The sequence below is a fragment of the Micropterus salmoides genome, unplaced genomic scaffold (assembly GCF_014851395.1).
Source record: "Micropterus salmoides isolate LMB-PRFRI ecotype aquatic unplaced genomic scaffold, ASM1485139v1 Ms_hic_scaffold_13, whole genome shotgun sequence".
NCBI lineage: Eukaryota > Metazoa > Chordata > Actinopteri > Centrarchiformes > Centrarchidae > Micropterus > Micropterus salmoides.
The window spans coordinates 8385127-8402546 of NW_024040374.1; the positions used below are offsets into that span (position 1 = coordinate 8385127).

At 40.2% G+C, this 17420-nt stretch overlaps 1 protein-coding gene across 1 annotated transcript in view; it reads left to right on the plus strand.

Annotated features, from left to right (window-relative positions):
• The window catches only part of cachd1 (cache domain containing 1), a 94708-nt gene that overhangs the window by 25125 nt on the left and 52163 nt on the right, over positions 1–17420 (plus strand). Inside the window, exons 2-3 of the mRNA XM_038715316.1 lie at positions 7004–7066; positions 14945–15093. Coding sequence (XP_038571244.1) covers positions 7004–7066; positions 14945–15093 — 212 coding nt within the window. The remainder of the gene's footprint in view (positions 1–7003; positions 7067–14944; positions 15094–17420) is intronic.

The window sequence follows — 17420 nt, forward strand, 5'->3', positions numbered from 1 at the left end:
TAAATCAAGTTAGTAGAACTGTTGTTTTTAAAGGTGGGGTATGCAATTCTGGGAAATTCTAACAGAGCAAGTAATGTAACTAATGTTATAGCTAAGTTGTGGGTTTGCAAACTATCACTACAGTTGCTGCTGCAAAGCTCACATGTAGAGAGGACACAGCTGTCCTGCTACTATAGCTAACATCACAACAACAGCATATCCTGACAAACTAGAAAGCAAGCTTAATGTCCGGGGGCAAGTCATTTAACATTACCTTACACACAAATCGTGGCTGGAATAGTTTTTGTTTGTTTCCCACTTACAGAAAAAGTATTAGTAGTGAAAAAGTGTTTGTTTATTTACGATTTATAGTATCAGGGCTGTTCACAAACACTGTTTTATTTATTTTTTTCAGCACACACACTGAATAGACAGCTAGGAGACCATGAGGAGATGTGTATTGTATTAGAATAGCATAACCGACATTTAAACCCTGTGAAAAGATGCACTAGAACCACAATTTCATTTGTTATCTGGGTTTTGTGGATCTGTAAAGTGCAGGCACAATTTTTTCAGGCTTTTTTTGTTATATTGTGAAAATACTGAAACCTTGCTCTCAACCCCCCCCTGCTTTTCCACTTTCAGGTGCCTGTTTCCTGACTCTGCTTTGTAGTGTTCAGAATAAATTGTGATGGGAGGGTGAGGTTGGGGATTGAGACATGGCAAAAAGTATTGGAAAAAAAGTTAATAAAATAAAAACTAACACACACATCAGAGTCGAAGCTCTGTTGCTGCACCCCCAGCTCCGGCCCTTTGTAGTGCAATGAGCGGAGAGTTGGCTGGGGGCAGGGAGACAGGGAGAGAGGAAAATCCAAGGGGGGTTGAAGCACTGAAGGAAGGAGGGAGGCTGAGCTGTATACCAGCAGCAGGCGGAAGCAGCAGTTACTCTCCCTTGGGCTTTAGCCTTTTATCTATCAGTTGTATGGAAACCAATCTCCCCAACCCTACAGCTCCGAAACATCTACACTGCAGTCTAATGTGTTGATGTGAAATGTGTGTGTGTGTGTGTGTGTGTGTGTGTGTCTGTTTGTCTGTGTGTTTGAGACGTTTACATTCACAGAAATTTCCTGCAATAAGAAGCCTGTTGTGACAGATGAGTAGTTGATGAGCTACAAATATGTACGCTAGACCTGTGCATATTTTGGCACATAGTCACTTTGGTTCATACACCCATTCAAGGTGTGCCCCACTCTAGTGATGCTCCCATTTTTCCCTCCAGTGTGTTCACAGATAAAACTTGGACCACTAATCAACAACCCCTAAAGACAGGATTTGTGTGTGTGTGTGTGTGTGTGTGTGTGTGTGTGTGTGTGTGTGTGTGTGCATGCTCCGCAGTCCGATTCCAAATTAGTGTGGCTTACGGCTCCACTCTGGCCTTTGAAGATGGGGGGAATTGTTAATAGGTGTATTCCCAATTCAGCCCCTACCAATGCAGTGTGCCCCCACTTCCTCTTTTCCTCTTTCCTGCCTTTTTTTTCTTTCCTTTTTTGCTCTTGCATTCAACCTCCACAATCTGTTCCATCTTTCTGTCGCTGCTTTTACTTTGTACCTCTGTGTGTCTGTATCTATGTATATTTCTCCTTACTCTCAAAGTCTCTGTCTATGGGCTGGTATCTTCATTCCATCTGTCTGGACTTTATTCTCTGCCCCGCAAAGAACAAAAGAGTCTCTTTAAAGGAGGAGAGCCTCTTAGGTTAGTTTATGGCATCCCCAAGAGAGCTTGACAGAAGAGCTGAAGAGGCAGGCCTAATTAAATGGATGCCATATACACAGAGGGTTCCCATGCTTTAACCATTGAAATAACCTCCTATAACAGGGTGCAAAGAAGGTTGGGGGGCCAAGAAAGAGAAACAAATTGTTAAAAGCAGAGTGTGGTTTTGCCTGTGACTCAACACATCAACAGCAACTGACAGAATTGCAAATGTTTTCTTGTTATGAGTAAATCAGCTCAAGCTTAATCCTTCTCTTTTCCTATGATTGAGAGCAGGTTAAGTAATAAATCTAGACTGATCTGGGGGAGAGTTTAAATGAGAAGTCAGGTACATATGTTTAACAGAATTCCACTGTTAGAACTAACAACTCTCTATCATTATAATACACTACAGTGTTTGAAACAACACAGCTTATGGTATTTATCTCTGTAACCTGCAGTCTGAGCTTTCAATAAGGCTTAGTCATTCATGTGAACCATTCGACTGTGGTCAGGATAAACCCCAAGGTAGATGGATTTAAAAATGGCCTAATGAAAGGGAGGCTGTTGGTCTGTGATCAATGAACAGGAGTTTGAATGCATTTCTTGTGAGCTTAGTGTTGAGAAAGCTGCCTATTTGGATTCATGGTCTGTTAATGTCTCTGTAGAGTTTTCTTGTAACAAACAAAAGTTTACTTTCGGTGTTACTCACCAAAACGCATTGTGTGTATTAGGGCTGACCCCAAATAGTCGAAGATTCGCTGCTTCGATGGACGGAGCCTGATTCGACTGTCAGTATCACAGTCGAAGCTTCACAATGGCCTTATGAAACAAGGATCGTGCCATTTTGGCAATATGGGGTTGCTCAACGTCTGATTTTAAATAGAACTACCATTTTTCTCCCATTAAGTTAATAAGCTGCCTATTATGTTATATACACTTCAGCATATAATGCTGTAAGTAAATATGTGAAAAGAAAGAAGCTTTTAATAAATGTTTTTAAAGTGCGTAAATAAATCCAAAATTGTAACCCTAACTCTTAAGGAAGGGGGCGTCAGTGCGCATGTGTGGGTGTAATGTATATGTGTGTGTATGTAGTGGCAGAGGAACACCTGATATTCTGGCTATTCTGACTTGTTTGGAACTTAAGTTCATTAGACATCCAAATGGATCACTACTGTATGTACGGTGGCCCGTAGGTTTCAGGCCTAATACAAAAGCCACAACACGAAGACAAATCCCACAACACGAATACAAAAGCCACAACACGATTACAAAAGCCACAACACGAAGACAAATCCCACAACACGAATACAAACGCCACAACATGAACACAAAAGCCACAACACGATTACAAAAGCCACAACACAAATACAAACGCCACAACACAAATACAAAAAGCCACAACACAAAACAAATTTGAATTTGTTTTGTGGCTTTTGTGTTCGTGTTATCCACTGCTCCATCGCCACCCCATTTTTATGATACTTTTCTACATTTCTAGTTAAAGTCAGATTTCTACCAGAAGGGTATTCTCTCTTAATTCCTTCATATAAATTCCCATTTGACTTCCCATCAGTGAGCTGGGATAATTTAAGTGTTGATTTTTCTCATCTTCTGGTATCTCTCATATTTATGTTTTCTGTACTGTCCAGCCTAGTAACATCTATAGGGATGTCTTGAGTGCACCGCTGATGCTGTGTAGTTGCCTATGTGTGCCTCATTGCTGGTGTGTATGTGTCTGTGTATATTTTAGTGTTTGATTATGGGTCAGGGGAGGCCACAAGCCCACGGTGGCCTAGGCAGCCTCAGGCCTCTAAGGTTTCAGAGCCAAGCATTCCTCCCTGGCTGCTACATAGCTGTGAAAACCGCAAAGCAGCTCTAACAACAAACACTTGAGGCACTGGGGGAAAGACAGCTAACCTGTGGCTAATCAACAACTGGAGTTTTCTCTCTTTTCAGGATTTGGTCCCAATTTTTCAGAATTGCTGGCTTAATGGAAACGACGCATTTCTCTATTCCAGTGCATACCCCCCCACCCCCCCCTTTTGTTAGTGTGGTGTTGTGAAAGCACATGATTTCTGCTAAGTAGTAGCAGCTCTGTTTGTGTGTGCATGTTCATGTTTATTTGACAGTTCTACATCTTGGACCTTTTTTCCACTAAGAAGGGTGTGGAACAGTAGACTGTCTGGGCTTGGTTTTGCACGTTGTAAATAACTCAGTAGTGAAATACATAGCTGTGTGTGTGTGTGTGTGTGTGTGTGTGTGTGTGTGTGTAATAATAACATAATGAAACTGTTTGTGTAGCACTTTTGTGTTCATCTCATGTGTCTGTAAAATGAAAGGAATATGTCAAAAATGACTGCTGACTCCATTTAGACAATCAGTATTATAACTAAGAACTGAAAAGTTGACAATTAGCACTCTATTTGTGTTCATGCCAGCCTGCGTTTATTGGCCACGTTAGAAATAATTGAGTTTTCAGAAATTACATTTGATACTTAATCTACAAGAGCGTCAACTGAATGGCCTATTTATGGCCCAGGAGACGGGTTGTTAGGAGATTTTTGTTTATAGCTGCATCTGTTTATTTGCATCTGTCCTTGTCTGACTTTGTATCTCTGTGTGTTTGGGTTTCCTTTTGTTCTATGAAGGTATCTTCGAACTACAACGACTATTTAAATAGTGCAACACTTCTGATGATCATTTAAGTCCATTTTCAAGCAATAACGGCAAAACATTTTCTGGTTTCAGCTTCCCAAATGTCAGAAGCTTCTGTTTGTCTTACATAACAGTAACCTAAATATCTGTTGTGTGTATATATAAGTTTTCTGCGGTTGGTCAGGCACAATGAAAAACAGAAATGATGTACATTTTTGCACAGTTTTCAAAGGATTAGTCAATTAATGGAAGAAATAATCTGCACATTATTGGATAATGAAAATAGTGTGTAGTTGTGGCCCTTTTTTCAGTATGTTGCCATTAAGTAACTTTTCTTTGAGCCAGTGGGAAAAAATATTTTTTAGGCATCCAAGTAAAAGTCAGGCTATTCTGATGTTCAGAAGGCTACAATATCTTGAATAAAATGCTCACCTTTCCTTTTAACTGTGTGAAACCAATGGATTTGTGCTTTATTTTTTTATGTTCTGTAGAGTTGAAAGGTGTAGCAATGGCGTGGCAATAACAGTGCAGTGAATCAGCTCCAATGTTAGTTGGATGTGGAGCATTCTGGGTAATTGGTGTCCTCTGGAATGTGTCAGCAGGAAATGGTTGCAGTGTTTGAACCAGGTAATTTAAGGCTTTGTGTGCAGTGAGGTGGCTTACAGTGAACCACCTGCCTACCTGCTGCCTCAACACAAACATTAGTTTTACTCTGTAGCTGCCACATAGTACTGTTGCCTCTGTTTGGAAAGTGTGTGTGCATATGTGTGTGTCAGGAAGTAAGAGAACGAGAGAGAATGTTTAGCTGATGGGACCCAGGAGACCATCTGAATAAAGGTGTGTGCTTTCGTGTATGTGTGTCATTCAGGCAGCTCTTAAAATGTTTTTCTGGAGCTCTCTTAGTATGTGTTAAGGCTGAGGTCACACCAGGACTCATTTTCTCCATTCCTTAATGTACCGCTTCATTTCCTACTCACTTAACAATATAAATCGGGGACTATTAAAATGTTTCAATCTGGAAGGTGAACGGGGAATTTTAGCATCACCTTGTGATTTGTGCTCTTCAAAACCTTCATTTTATGTTATGGCTGCTATCCAGATTTAAACAGGTGACGCATTTTCCTCCCCAACCTAGAAACTGATGTAAACAACAGGACCATACAGTCTGGGTCTATGGGTTGGTTGTTTTGGCAGATAAACAGGTTTATCATGCTCTCTGGACCAGTAATAAAAATGGTTCCAGATGCACCTGTCTGACGGCCTCTGAGCAGGTAAATCAATCACCGCTAATGCTAATGTCTGCCTCACTCTGGATGTATAATCAAGACGGTAACTTGGAGCCTTTTTCGTCTTATTCAGTGAATTCAGTTTGGGTGTTGATAATTACCTGAAGTCACAATATTTTCTTCAGCCTCTAGTCCAGTTGCTTTTCACTAACTGCAGCTCTTCCTGATACTATGTGACCTGGATGACTGAGCCTGATCACCGATATATCTAAATCACTGAATATAGATTATCTTGTATGACTCCACTTTAGGCTATTATCACTATATCATAATAAAGTAACTATTTGTAAGCCAACAAAATTCACTGACAAAACAGTTATGTTATTTACTGAATCTTTGTTCACTGCTACCAGGGATCATTTGTGTCTCAGTTTAAAACCTGAAATGTCCTTGATTTACACACGTTTAACAAGGCAGTGATAAATGAATGAATGTGTGTGATTGGGTGATTGTAACACGTGTATATATGTGCTTTGAGTGGTTGGAAGACTAGAAAGGTGCTATACAACTACAGTCCATTTACCATTTAAAACCATTAGCTAACAATGGCATACATAAAGGGTGACACCATAACTCCTTAAATAACTCGTGTGTTTGCCAAGTCACAAAACCCTGACAGAAATTAAGTATAAATTGTGATTTAGTTGCCGTTACAGTTGAAAGTGTTGGTTTCCAATTTTGTTTGTTTAGCTTTGTAAAGGACAGTACAGGGGATAATTCATCATTCTCAATATTCAATTGTTGTGGTGGCAATACAATTCAAGATAAATAAAATATGTTATATATCTGATAATTATCAGGAACAATTTGTGCATTGAATAAGTAAACAAGACTGAAAATTTCCAACGTTTGGTACTTTGTGATGCCCTTGAATAATTTTGGCCTGCACTCAAAGTTCAAAACCAAGCCCCTGTGGCAGCTTCAGTATAGCTTAATTGACATGAATGGCATGCAGACACAAGACGGTTCTGGTTTGACTGGACTGTGCTATCATGGGATCGAACATAAAAAGGTGTGAATGCTTGAACTATTTGGTAACCTTGTGATAATAATGCAATTGTTTATAGATCCCCTCAGGGAAAGTACTTTTGCAGTTGTACTCTTTTCACCGATCCACACTTTTGACTGTTTTTGAAGAAGTAATCCCAGAGTGTTGATGATAAAGGTCTCTGCTCAACAACACCTGAAACCAAACTTATCTCTATATAGGCTCTGCCAATATTCTTCCTCAGGTGATGGGTTTTCAGTATTCGGGGTCTGGGACTTCGGCGTTCCTCTGAATCTAACCTCACTGTCTCTACTTCCTTTTCTCTCTGTCTGTCTACAGAGGATTTTCAGCTCGTTTGTGTACACCGAGAAGACATCAAACGGAGAGACAGAAGTGCAGCAGGTGAGTAACAAAGGCTTCTACCTTCCCGTGTGTGTGTGTGTGTGTGTGTGTGTGTGTGTGTGTGTGTGTGTGCACGCGCCTGCCTGCCTGCTTGTGGTTGGTGTCTGTTTTGTGGTCTAGTGTACTATTCAATTCAGCAGCAATAAACAGACACACTTAAATTCACACATACACTGGCCATCAGAGGAAAAAGGGGGTTTATTAAAATTCTACAGCAGCTGTCTCATTGGCTTTGAAGTTCTCTGTCTGTTGTTCCACTCGTCTGTGCGCTGCCTCTCTCTCTCCCTCTGCTCACAAGTGCAGAGCTGCAGTCAGACAGAAGAAGGATTGAAGGAGAGAATGGCATCTTTTCTGGAAACAAACAGAGCAGCGCCAGAAATTGGAAGATTTATTTTAAATAACTTTAAATGCAAAAGTCACCACTTCTGTGTGCCATTTTGATCGTAGCTTGGAAAAACTATGCTCAGAATATGTTTTGTACGACGTAAAGTCAAACATGATTGTGTGCAGGCATTATACACAGGCCTATATGTTTGTGTTTGCAATTTTGCATCATGGATCTTGGAAGAATGACACTAAACACCTGGCTGGTAAACAGCCACCAGCAAGAACAGACAGGTTTGTTTGCATTTCTCTTGTGACTGTGGGGTTCTGTGTGCACAGTGTGTATTCATCTGTGTCACTACATGTGTGTGAAATATACGGCTACAGTTATTTCCTATTCCAGAGGCAGCTCAAATTGGCCATCGAAGCATCACTGTTTCTTCTTTTAAAAAGAAATGTAGCATTTTCCTCCAACAGTATGCATATAACCCCTATTTCCAGGCTATAGACAGTTATCATGATAATCATAACCTTGGTTTTGGATATGTATTACATAGATTTAGAGTATGTTAATAGGCACTGGTCCCAGAACAGCACCAACTACATTCATTTTCGTTCCTTGCACTTGCCAGCTCAAAAAGTGCCCATACATTTTAGCTGCAACCATTGAAGCAGTACTTGTTGACATGTGCTTTCAAAGTGGATATCATGAATTGAAATTGCTGGCTCTAATGTTTTCATACTGGTCCACCATTCACATGAATTCAGTGCGATGTCTTAGCAATGGGTTGTTTGACAGTTTCCCCTCCTAGAGTGCTTACACAATAAACAGTTGAAAATAGATCAGTCTTTATATAGCTGGATCCCAATACTGAGCTAGTAGATCAATGCCTACTAACCTACTAAGTCATTATTATGTAAAATTAAACTTTTTCTTGGCCAGGGCACTGTCTAAAAGGAATTCAATATGAATGAGGCCTTTTCCTGGTTAGATAAAGTTTCTAAGACTAAGGCTTATAGACCAGTGAAAAAGTGGATACTTTGCAAATGTTATAGGTTTCTGTAAGAAGTACTACACTTATCCATATTTACATTGTCACGAAGGATTGGTAGTACCTGGTGCTTTGGCTCAAGTTGTTTTAAATGACAGAAAAGGATGATTTAGTAAAGTAAAGATTTGTGTGAGGGAGAGTTACTACTGCCATCCACAGTCCAGCTAGATTCAGCCTGACATTTAAGAAGTGGAAGGAAAAGGACAACCAAAAATGGTTCCATTCATGTTAAACATTTGATTTAGATTGTTGCAACATGTTGTGTTCACCATTTTATTGGTTTACTGGCCTACATTTAGTCCTGCATTGAGGATATCTGTTATAGGCATAAGCTCATTAATACTGAGCAGTATAATTTATAATATATATAAAAAATACTGCTCAAAAAAATTAAGGGAACACTAAAATACCACATCCTAGATCTGAATGAATGAAATAATCTCATTAAATACTTTCTTTACATAGTTGAATGTGCTGAAAACAAAATCACACAAAAATTATCAATGGAAATCAAATTTATCAACCCATGGAGGTCTGTGGAAGTAGAAAACCACACTACAGGCCAATCCTTTGATGTAATGTCCTCAAAACAAGTCAAAATGAGGCTCAGTAGTGTGTGTGGCCTCCACGCGCCTGTATGACCTCCCTACAACGCCTGGGCATGCTCCTGATGAGGTGGCGGATGGTCTCCTGAGGGATCTCCTCCCAGACCTGGACTAAAGCATCCGCCAACTCCTGGACAGTCTGTGGTGCAACGTGGCGTTGGTGGATGGAGCGAGACATGATGTCCCAGATGTGCTCAATTGGATTCAGGTCTGGGGAACGGGCGGGCCAGTCCATAGCATCAATGTCTTCCTCTTGCAGGAACTGCTGACACACTCCAGCCACATGAGGTCTAGTATTGTGTTGCATTAGGAGGAACCCAGGGCCAACCGCACCAGCATATGGTCTCACAAGGGGTCTGAGGATCTCATCTCGGTACCTAATGGCAGTCAGGCTACCTCTGGCGAGTACATAGAGGTCTGTGCGGCCCCCCAAAGAAATGCCACCCCACACCATTACTGACCCACCGCCAAACCGGTCATGCTGGAGGATGTTGCAGCCAGCAGAACATTTTCCACGGTGTCTCCAGACGTCTGTCACATGTGCTCAGTGTGAACCTGCTTTCATCTGTGAAGAGCACAGGGCACCAGTGGCGAATTTGCCAATCTTGGTGTTCTCTGGCAAATGCCAAACGTCCTGCACGGTGTTGGGCTGTAAGCACAACCCCCACCTGTGGACGTCAGTCCCTCATACCACCCTCATGGAGTCTGTTTCTGACTGTTTGAGCAGACACATGCACATTTGTGGCCTGCTGGAGGTCATTTTGCAGGGCTCTGGCAGTGCTCCTCCTGCTCCTCCTTGCACAAAGGCGGAGATAGCGTCCTGCTGCTGGGTTGTTGCCCTCCTACGGCCTCCTCCACGTCTGGACACTACGCTGACAGACACAGCAAACCTTCTTGCCACAGCTCCCATTGATGTGCCATCCTGGATGAGCTGCACTACCTGAGCCACTTGTGTGGGCTGTAGACTCCATCTCATGCTACCACTAGAGTGAAAGCACCGCCAGCATTCAAAAGTGACCAAAACATCAGCCAGGAAGCATAGGAACTGAGAAGTGCTCTGTGGTCACCACCTGCAGAACCACTCCTTTATTGCGGGTGTCTTGCTAATTGCCTATAATTTTAATTATTTATATATATGTGTGTGTGTGTGTGTGTGTGTGTATGTATGTATGTATATGTGTGTGTATATATATATATATATATAGTAAATGTTTTTTGTTCATTCCATAAAATGGCAGTGTCTGGAAATACAACTTTTCCAAACTGTTAAATTTCTCTAAAATCTCATATTGGTTTCATTATGCTGTAGCATTTTAAATACACCTTTTTAATACATTAAAGATCTGTAAGCAGGAGGTTTTTTCATTTTCATATTAGAAGACATGTCATGACATTACATTTCACAGATCATGCTGAATAGTTTTATCACCATCAGTAAAGTAAGTAAACCTTTTTAATGATCATTGGAAGCAACATGTCGGCTTCCCATAGCAGTGAAAATGCACTAATTCGATTACAAAATCAGTACATTCAAGGAGAAACAAGACATTTCTACTTGTGTGTGCTCACAGTTTTTTCGTACTGCAAAACTCGCCTAGTGTACCTGTTCTCATACACATCCCTATACTAACCTCTTCCCTGCACTCCAAGTAAGTCTTCGTCTTGCCATACACACTATTGTCAGTGACTGTGGTCAAAGGTTGGCTGGCAAACCTCAAAACTCCAACACAAGATTTCAGGTGCACCAGTTCCACTCACTCCAGTACTGCGTCGTAACCTGCCCCACTGGGTGCTGCAAACCCTAAAAGCTTGTCGGAGAGTGGAGAGAGGAGCCCAGTGATTTTGAGAGTGTGGTTAATCTGCAAAGTGCAGGTTTGCTTTGGCTGCACTGTGGCAGACTGTAACCGAAGCTTTAACTTGCACCGCTCAAAGTTTCTGGTTTCTCTTTAGTCACTTTTTAAAAGTCGAGTCTTACTTTCTCCTTCTGCCTCTCTCTCCCTCAGCTATGGAAATACTCCTCAGCTGAACACTGGCCCATTTTCCCCTTTTAATACAAAGTCCACTGCAGATAATTGCCATGCTGCCATGCATGGACCGTACTGTGTGTGGGGGAGTGTGGCATTTGTGTTTAACTTTATGTCCGTGTGTGAGAGTGGACATGTGTTTTGCTGTGTGTGTGTGTGTGTGTGTGTGTGTGTGTGTGTGTGTGTGTGTGTTTCTTGTGGTGGAGTAGGTGTAATTGTGGGCTGTGCCTCAGGCCCCTGTTAAACCTCTAATAGGAATAGGGGTGGCTGATTAGGTGTACAAGCGGTCAGTGGGTCGCAGTACATTTCCCTGTTCCTGGCTTGAATCGCAGCCCTTTGCAGGCACCAGTAATTATGGGATGTGAACAAAGGGGGTCCAGTTACTGTGGAAATGAGCCTTTTTTTCAGTATTCAACAAGGCTGAGAAGGTACAATGGCTTTGGAAACTATTCAGACCACTGCCATTTTACAATTTTTTGAATGCACACATAATACCTTGAGATGAAAAGTTTTACTTGATTTACACATGTATTCAGACACATTGATGCAACTCTCTGAATACATCAGCTTTCAATCAAATTCAGTTGAGTGGTTATGATTCTGCTAGTTCACATAATAGAGTATGTTACACTTTTGGATTAGCCTACACAACTTAGTATATTTTTCAAAGTTCAAACAAAAAATTGTTAGTATACACCCCAAAAAATATTGCTAACTAAAGGCCACTGTGACCTGAACAAATAAAATAATTTCATGAAAAACAACGTTTGCTAGCATTATTAAAAGAAGAGAGCCTACTTGGCCAGTCTCTGTGTGAAGACTGCGTTGGATTGTTGAAAAATTTTAAATTGTCGGATGCAGCCCCCCATTTCTGGTTGAAGCGGTCTGAGGCTTTTAGGTTAGGTTGAAAAAAGAGTTAGACCCAAGGGTGTTTGATTTAGTACAGTAACAAATGAGCAGTAAAAAAAAAAAAAAGTATAGGCTGTCAAATGAGATGCATTGTCCTCCATGCCAGGAAGAAACAAAGTATTATCAATAAAGATCAACATAAGTCCCCATAGGAAGTTTCCTAAAAATAGTTAATCTTGTAAAAATAAAAAGCGTAATAGTGTAACAGTGTGCCCATCAGCTAGCTACTATAATGGCTAGCTAGGTAAGCAGTAAACTGATTGCAGAAAAAATAGATTAGCAAATCAATAACTACAAAACAGCTGTAATGAAAAGAGTACCTACAGATAATGTTCCAACAAGGGTATTTAGGGAGAAGATAAAAGATGCTTGTCAGTATTTGCTTGGACACAAATCTAACAAAATGGTGGATGTAACAATGTCAGTTAAAGTGGTATGGACCTGTGGCTGGAGTGGTTGCTACTAGCAACAGACGGTTCAACTGAAACCAACTGCTGTTTGCAGAATATATACTTCGATGAGGTGCTCTGGTGGTCCTGCTGTATATCCCTCTGCCGAAAAACACTAGTTGGATGTCTTGTACATAGTCAAGATGTGTTATGCATTCATTGTGTTCTATAAAAAAATCAGTTTACCTTAGTCAGTTTTTTTTATGGTTATCATCAAATAATGCACAAATGTGCTTCAAAACATCCAAACTCTATGCTCACCACATAATTCACAGTTCCTAAATATTTCACAGATTTCAGATGACAAGGTAATCCAAAAGTAATCAATTCTAACTAGTAATTAGCTCTCTAACAGATCTTGAGTAAACCAGTGGATCATGTGACCGCTTTCACATTAAGGGGATAATCTGTAACAAATGACATGCATGTGATGTTTCAGATTTAGTGGATGTGAATTCCTCACAATTATTCCTCCTAACATCCAAGGCATTTTGGCAAAAGAAAGAAAGAACAGGAACCTGTTGTGAAGAGCTCCCCAGGAGGCTACTGCAGAGCTGGTTATTAGTTTCCTCTAAGGAGCTGAACCCCCATTTTGAGATGTGTGCTCATCCAAAACCATGTCCTTCAAAAGAAGAAAGGCAAAGTATAATTCATGCATGTCCAGGGGCCTGCATTAAAGGGCCCCAGTAAACACTGATTGAATTAGCTATTTTACCTTTGTTTAGAAACACCATTTTCTGCTTCCTGGTTTTCATGTATTTAAAGGTAAAGTACATCACAAAACAATATTCACAAACTCAGTGACAGTTGGATGGATCTTGCATCTGATTTTTCTCTTTTATTTAGGACCATAGTGTATTTATAAAGTGAATTGTGCAAGGCATTCACAAAATGAAATATACATGAATACACTACACAAGAAAGCAAGTGGTAGAACCAGGTGCATTCATGTAAAAGCTAGAATGTTATAACCTAGAAACTGTTTGACGCACTTCTTCTTTTCTACAAATAACAATGCCTCTGGTCTCAGCTTTGAGCTTTCACTTAATTTTGGCCGTGTGTTGTTGTATTTTTAGTGTGGATCTTATTATTAAATGATGAAGGCTTACTGTGTTGAAATGAAAAATGTTTTTTGTTCTCATCCATCATTTGGCTTTGCTTTTAACAGTGATGGATTGCATACTTAGTTCAGCCTGAGTTCTGGGCATCTTTGATATTGCTCAGTGTAGTTTGTGATTATTAAATTGTGTATCTTTGTGTACTTGTGTATGCATTGATTGGACATTCAGAAATGACTTACTGTGTGTGAAAATTTGTCAGTCCCACAGTTTACCTGAAAGCCTGTCTATATTAAAGTCTATAGTCACACTTGTAGATTTATCCCTGGATAAAATGAAGGTGTTTGGTTTGAGGTTTGCAGTGTTACATTTCTGGGAAATTCCTGAGGATAGAGACAGCAATGCGTGCTGTCTCTAAACCACTGTGCAATACTGGTGTTTATTTAATATCCATCACCTCTTTGTTTCCGGAAAAGGCTAAATTTAGAAGTAAGCTATATCTATTAAAGCTTAAAGACAGAAAAGAAGGCAGATGTAACGGTGAAAGGGAGCTTGTTTGAGAACAAAGCAGCAAAAAGATAGAGGGAAGGAGATGCACTAGAGAAGGAAGCAGCAAATAGAAAAAAGATTTATGAAAAAAATAATGGGAGCAGCAAATGAGATACAGTGAAGATGAAATACAGAAAAAGGTGTTTGTGTCATAATAGAGGAGCTGGTCTAGGTCAGTTTCTTTATTCAGCTATATTAATGTGCTTGTAGCGCTCTCTAATTAATAAACAGAAGGGGGAGGGAAGAAATCAGTGGACATGCTTGAAAGTAAACTCCTCTGAGCTGCTAAAGTACAGTTAAATACACAGTTAAATAATTTTATCATTGTGATAAACAGTTTGTTTGTATGTCTGTGTCTTTAAATAAGCGACTGAGGCTAATGCAGTTTTTCACTTTGATACGATATATTTAACAATTTAAGTTTTTAGAGTTTTGTTGACATACTGGTCGTATGAAAAGAAAGTTTTATTTCAAAATTACCAATAAAGCAAAATCATAAAGGTCAAACTTAAAGAAAGACTTCTGCATAATGTTTATAATAATAGCCCATCATTTTAAAGAACTACTTTAATTGGTCCTCTCTTTTCAACAATATTTAGCCCCAAAAACAGGTCATAACATGTGGTCATAACATGTGCTATTAATGTGCAACGACTTGCAACCACAGTTAACAAAACACACCATGTAAGTACTAATTTTATTAGGTGTCAATACCAAATGAGTAGTGTTTGAACAGGCTTAGTGGTATTGATATACCTGTGTGTGTGTGTGTGTGTGTGTGTGTGTGTGTGTGTGTCTTGCGTGCCTCCGTGCATATGTAGATTCTTGATGAGATACCTGTAATGATTTGGAAGTTTTTGTGTTTTACTTTAAGTCTTATACATTTTTTTTGTGTTTTTCTTGAGCAGTTGGCCAAAAAGATTCGTGAAAAGTTTAACCGCTACCTGGATGTGGTGAACAGGAACAAACAGGTGGTGGAGGCCTCATACACCGCTCACCTCACCTCCCCACTCACTGCGATACAGGATTGCTGTTCCATACCTGCATCAATGATGGAGTAAGTAACTTCTCTTTATCACGCATACGTGCACATAGACATTGTTCTCTCTTTCTTTGTCTCATAATACTCTTTCATAACACTCTCACAAAAATCTCTGCAGGAGGTTCATTCTCAGTCTGTAAACCCGCCTCCCACTGTTAGCACCTGCACACAGCTCTCTATACATTGCTTTATGCTTCAACCGCACGCACGCACGCACACACACACGCATACCCATCTCTCCCTTGTTTCAACATGTTTTGATCATCTTTGGATTACATCACATAATTTCCAGCCTTCAGCAGTACTGGCACACTCTGATATTTGGCAGTGTTAAACTCTACCCTTCTTGCAGAATCTATTCAAGCAGTCAGAAGTTGTGCCAGTTGTTGCTTTGCTGCAGTGTACCTTAACATTAAAAGTTTTATGGTACTTGGTGCCCAGGAAGGCAGCGAAATATTGGTTTTTCATGGATAATGATATTATTCGAAAGCTTGGAGATTTAACCGCTGTGCCAACATCATTGCAGTCACCACTGTTTAATTTCATTGTGACATTTATGTCAACACACACATATGCTAGTGATATTAGTAACAAAATTATACAACAATCAATTTCAGTATATCTTCATTGTATACATATAGTTTGAGGACCTAAATAAACCACAGGAGTTTATGAAAAGGCTGCCCACATGCCAAAATTAATATTTTTATGAAACTGGGTGTGAGACTAAATATGTCAAATTTCAGTCCGCTACTGACAGTTTAAAATTGCACCCGCCTAAAGGATAGAGAGGATTCCGCCAATCACCAACTCCAGCAGGAATAAACACAGTTCAGAGAGAGAGAGAGAGAGAGAGAGAGCTGCTTTCAGTTCTAATCTACAGAGCAGCAGCTGTCCCCACCCCTCATCCCATCTCTTTCTCTTGCTCTGCATTTCTATCTTCCTTCCCTTTATCGGCTGATGTAGTTTTTGCTCTCTGAAGTTTTCGCACTGCAGACTTCACAGGCTGCAAGGTCACCTGTCTTTTCTTTAGCCATGCAGAGACGAGACTGCCTGGCTTAGGGCAACCGGCCACCTGTAGCCGAATCATGCTTGACATACTGTACATACATTCAACAGTTGTTCATACGCAGACATGTTGTATTTATGTCCCAACATGTGTACCCTAAACCTGGGTGTAAAACTATGGATTTGCAGTTTTGAGAGACAGTTTGAAGCAGAAATCGCTGAGAAAATGATTATATAAGACCTGGGTAGGAAGGATGGAATTATGCAGGGGGTGTCACAGAGGTGGTGGGGGTGTTGGTGGGTGGACATACCAAACTGAAGCAGAGTCTGACAGATCCCTGTACTTCAAAGGATCTTCCTCAGGGGAAGAAAAAGGCACGGAGCTCTCTTGCTTTAATATTTTTGGGTTTATATTGGATCATGAGATACTTTTAAGGAGCAGTATGTGGAATAATTTAGCTCTCTCTCTTCTGAGCACTCTGCATCAGGAAAGCTAGCTGAACAACACCTCGTATGTTAGGTTAGGCTTCCATATATTCCTGCTGTCCTACTATAAACTGATAGGAACTAGGGCTGCAACTAATCGTTATTTTCATTGTCGATGAATCTGTTGAGTATTTTCTCAATTTAATCAATTAGTTGTTTGGGCTATAAATGGCGAAAAATATCGATCAGTGTTTCCCATATACCAGGATGATGTCCTCAAATGTTATGTTTTGTCCAGAGTAAAGAAACGAGAACATATTCACATTTAAGAAGCTGGAATCAAATTATTTAAAAAATAAATAAATAAAAAAAAAGATTAATCCATTATCCAAATATTTGGCAATTACGTTAATAGTCGACAATAATGGATTATTTGATTAATCGTTGCAGCTCTAGTAATAACTGTAATTTTTTAATGTATAAACAAAATCGCTGTTCTTAAAATGATTAATAAACCAGGGGGCTGATAAATCGGCGATATCAGCTATACACTGCACTCCTACTAATGAGACATATTCAAACATTATTAGCAAATAGTTCAAGTACAGTATAGCTACAGTACAACTTTAAAAGAAAATTGACCAAATGGGCACCCTACTGGTCTTGTAGATAAGATGCCAACCATAGGGTTTATGCCAGAATTGGAACAGGACTTCAATTCTCTGTAGTCCACTTCAGAGTCTCCGTCATTAGTCTCAGGCATCAGCTGCTTCACGGGGTCTCCGTCAGGTCAGCCAGTTTAGAGGGGGATCAGGTGGTTCACAGGGTGTCCATGTCTGTTAGCCATTTCACAGGGAGGCCACCGAGGGCAGTGCTTAGCGCCCAGTGGTATGCTTTAATCACTGCTC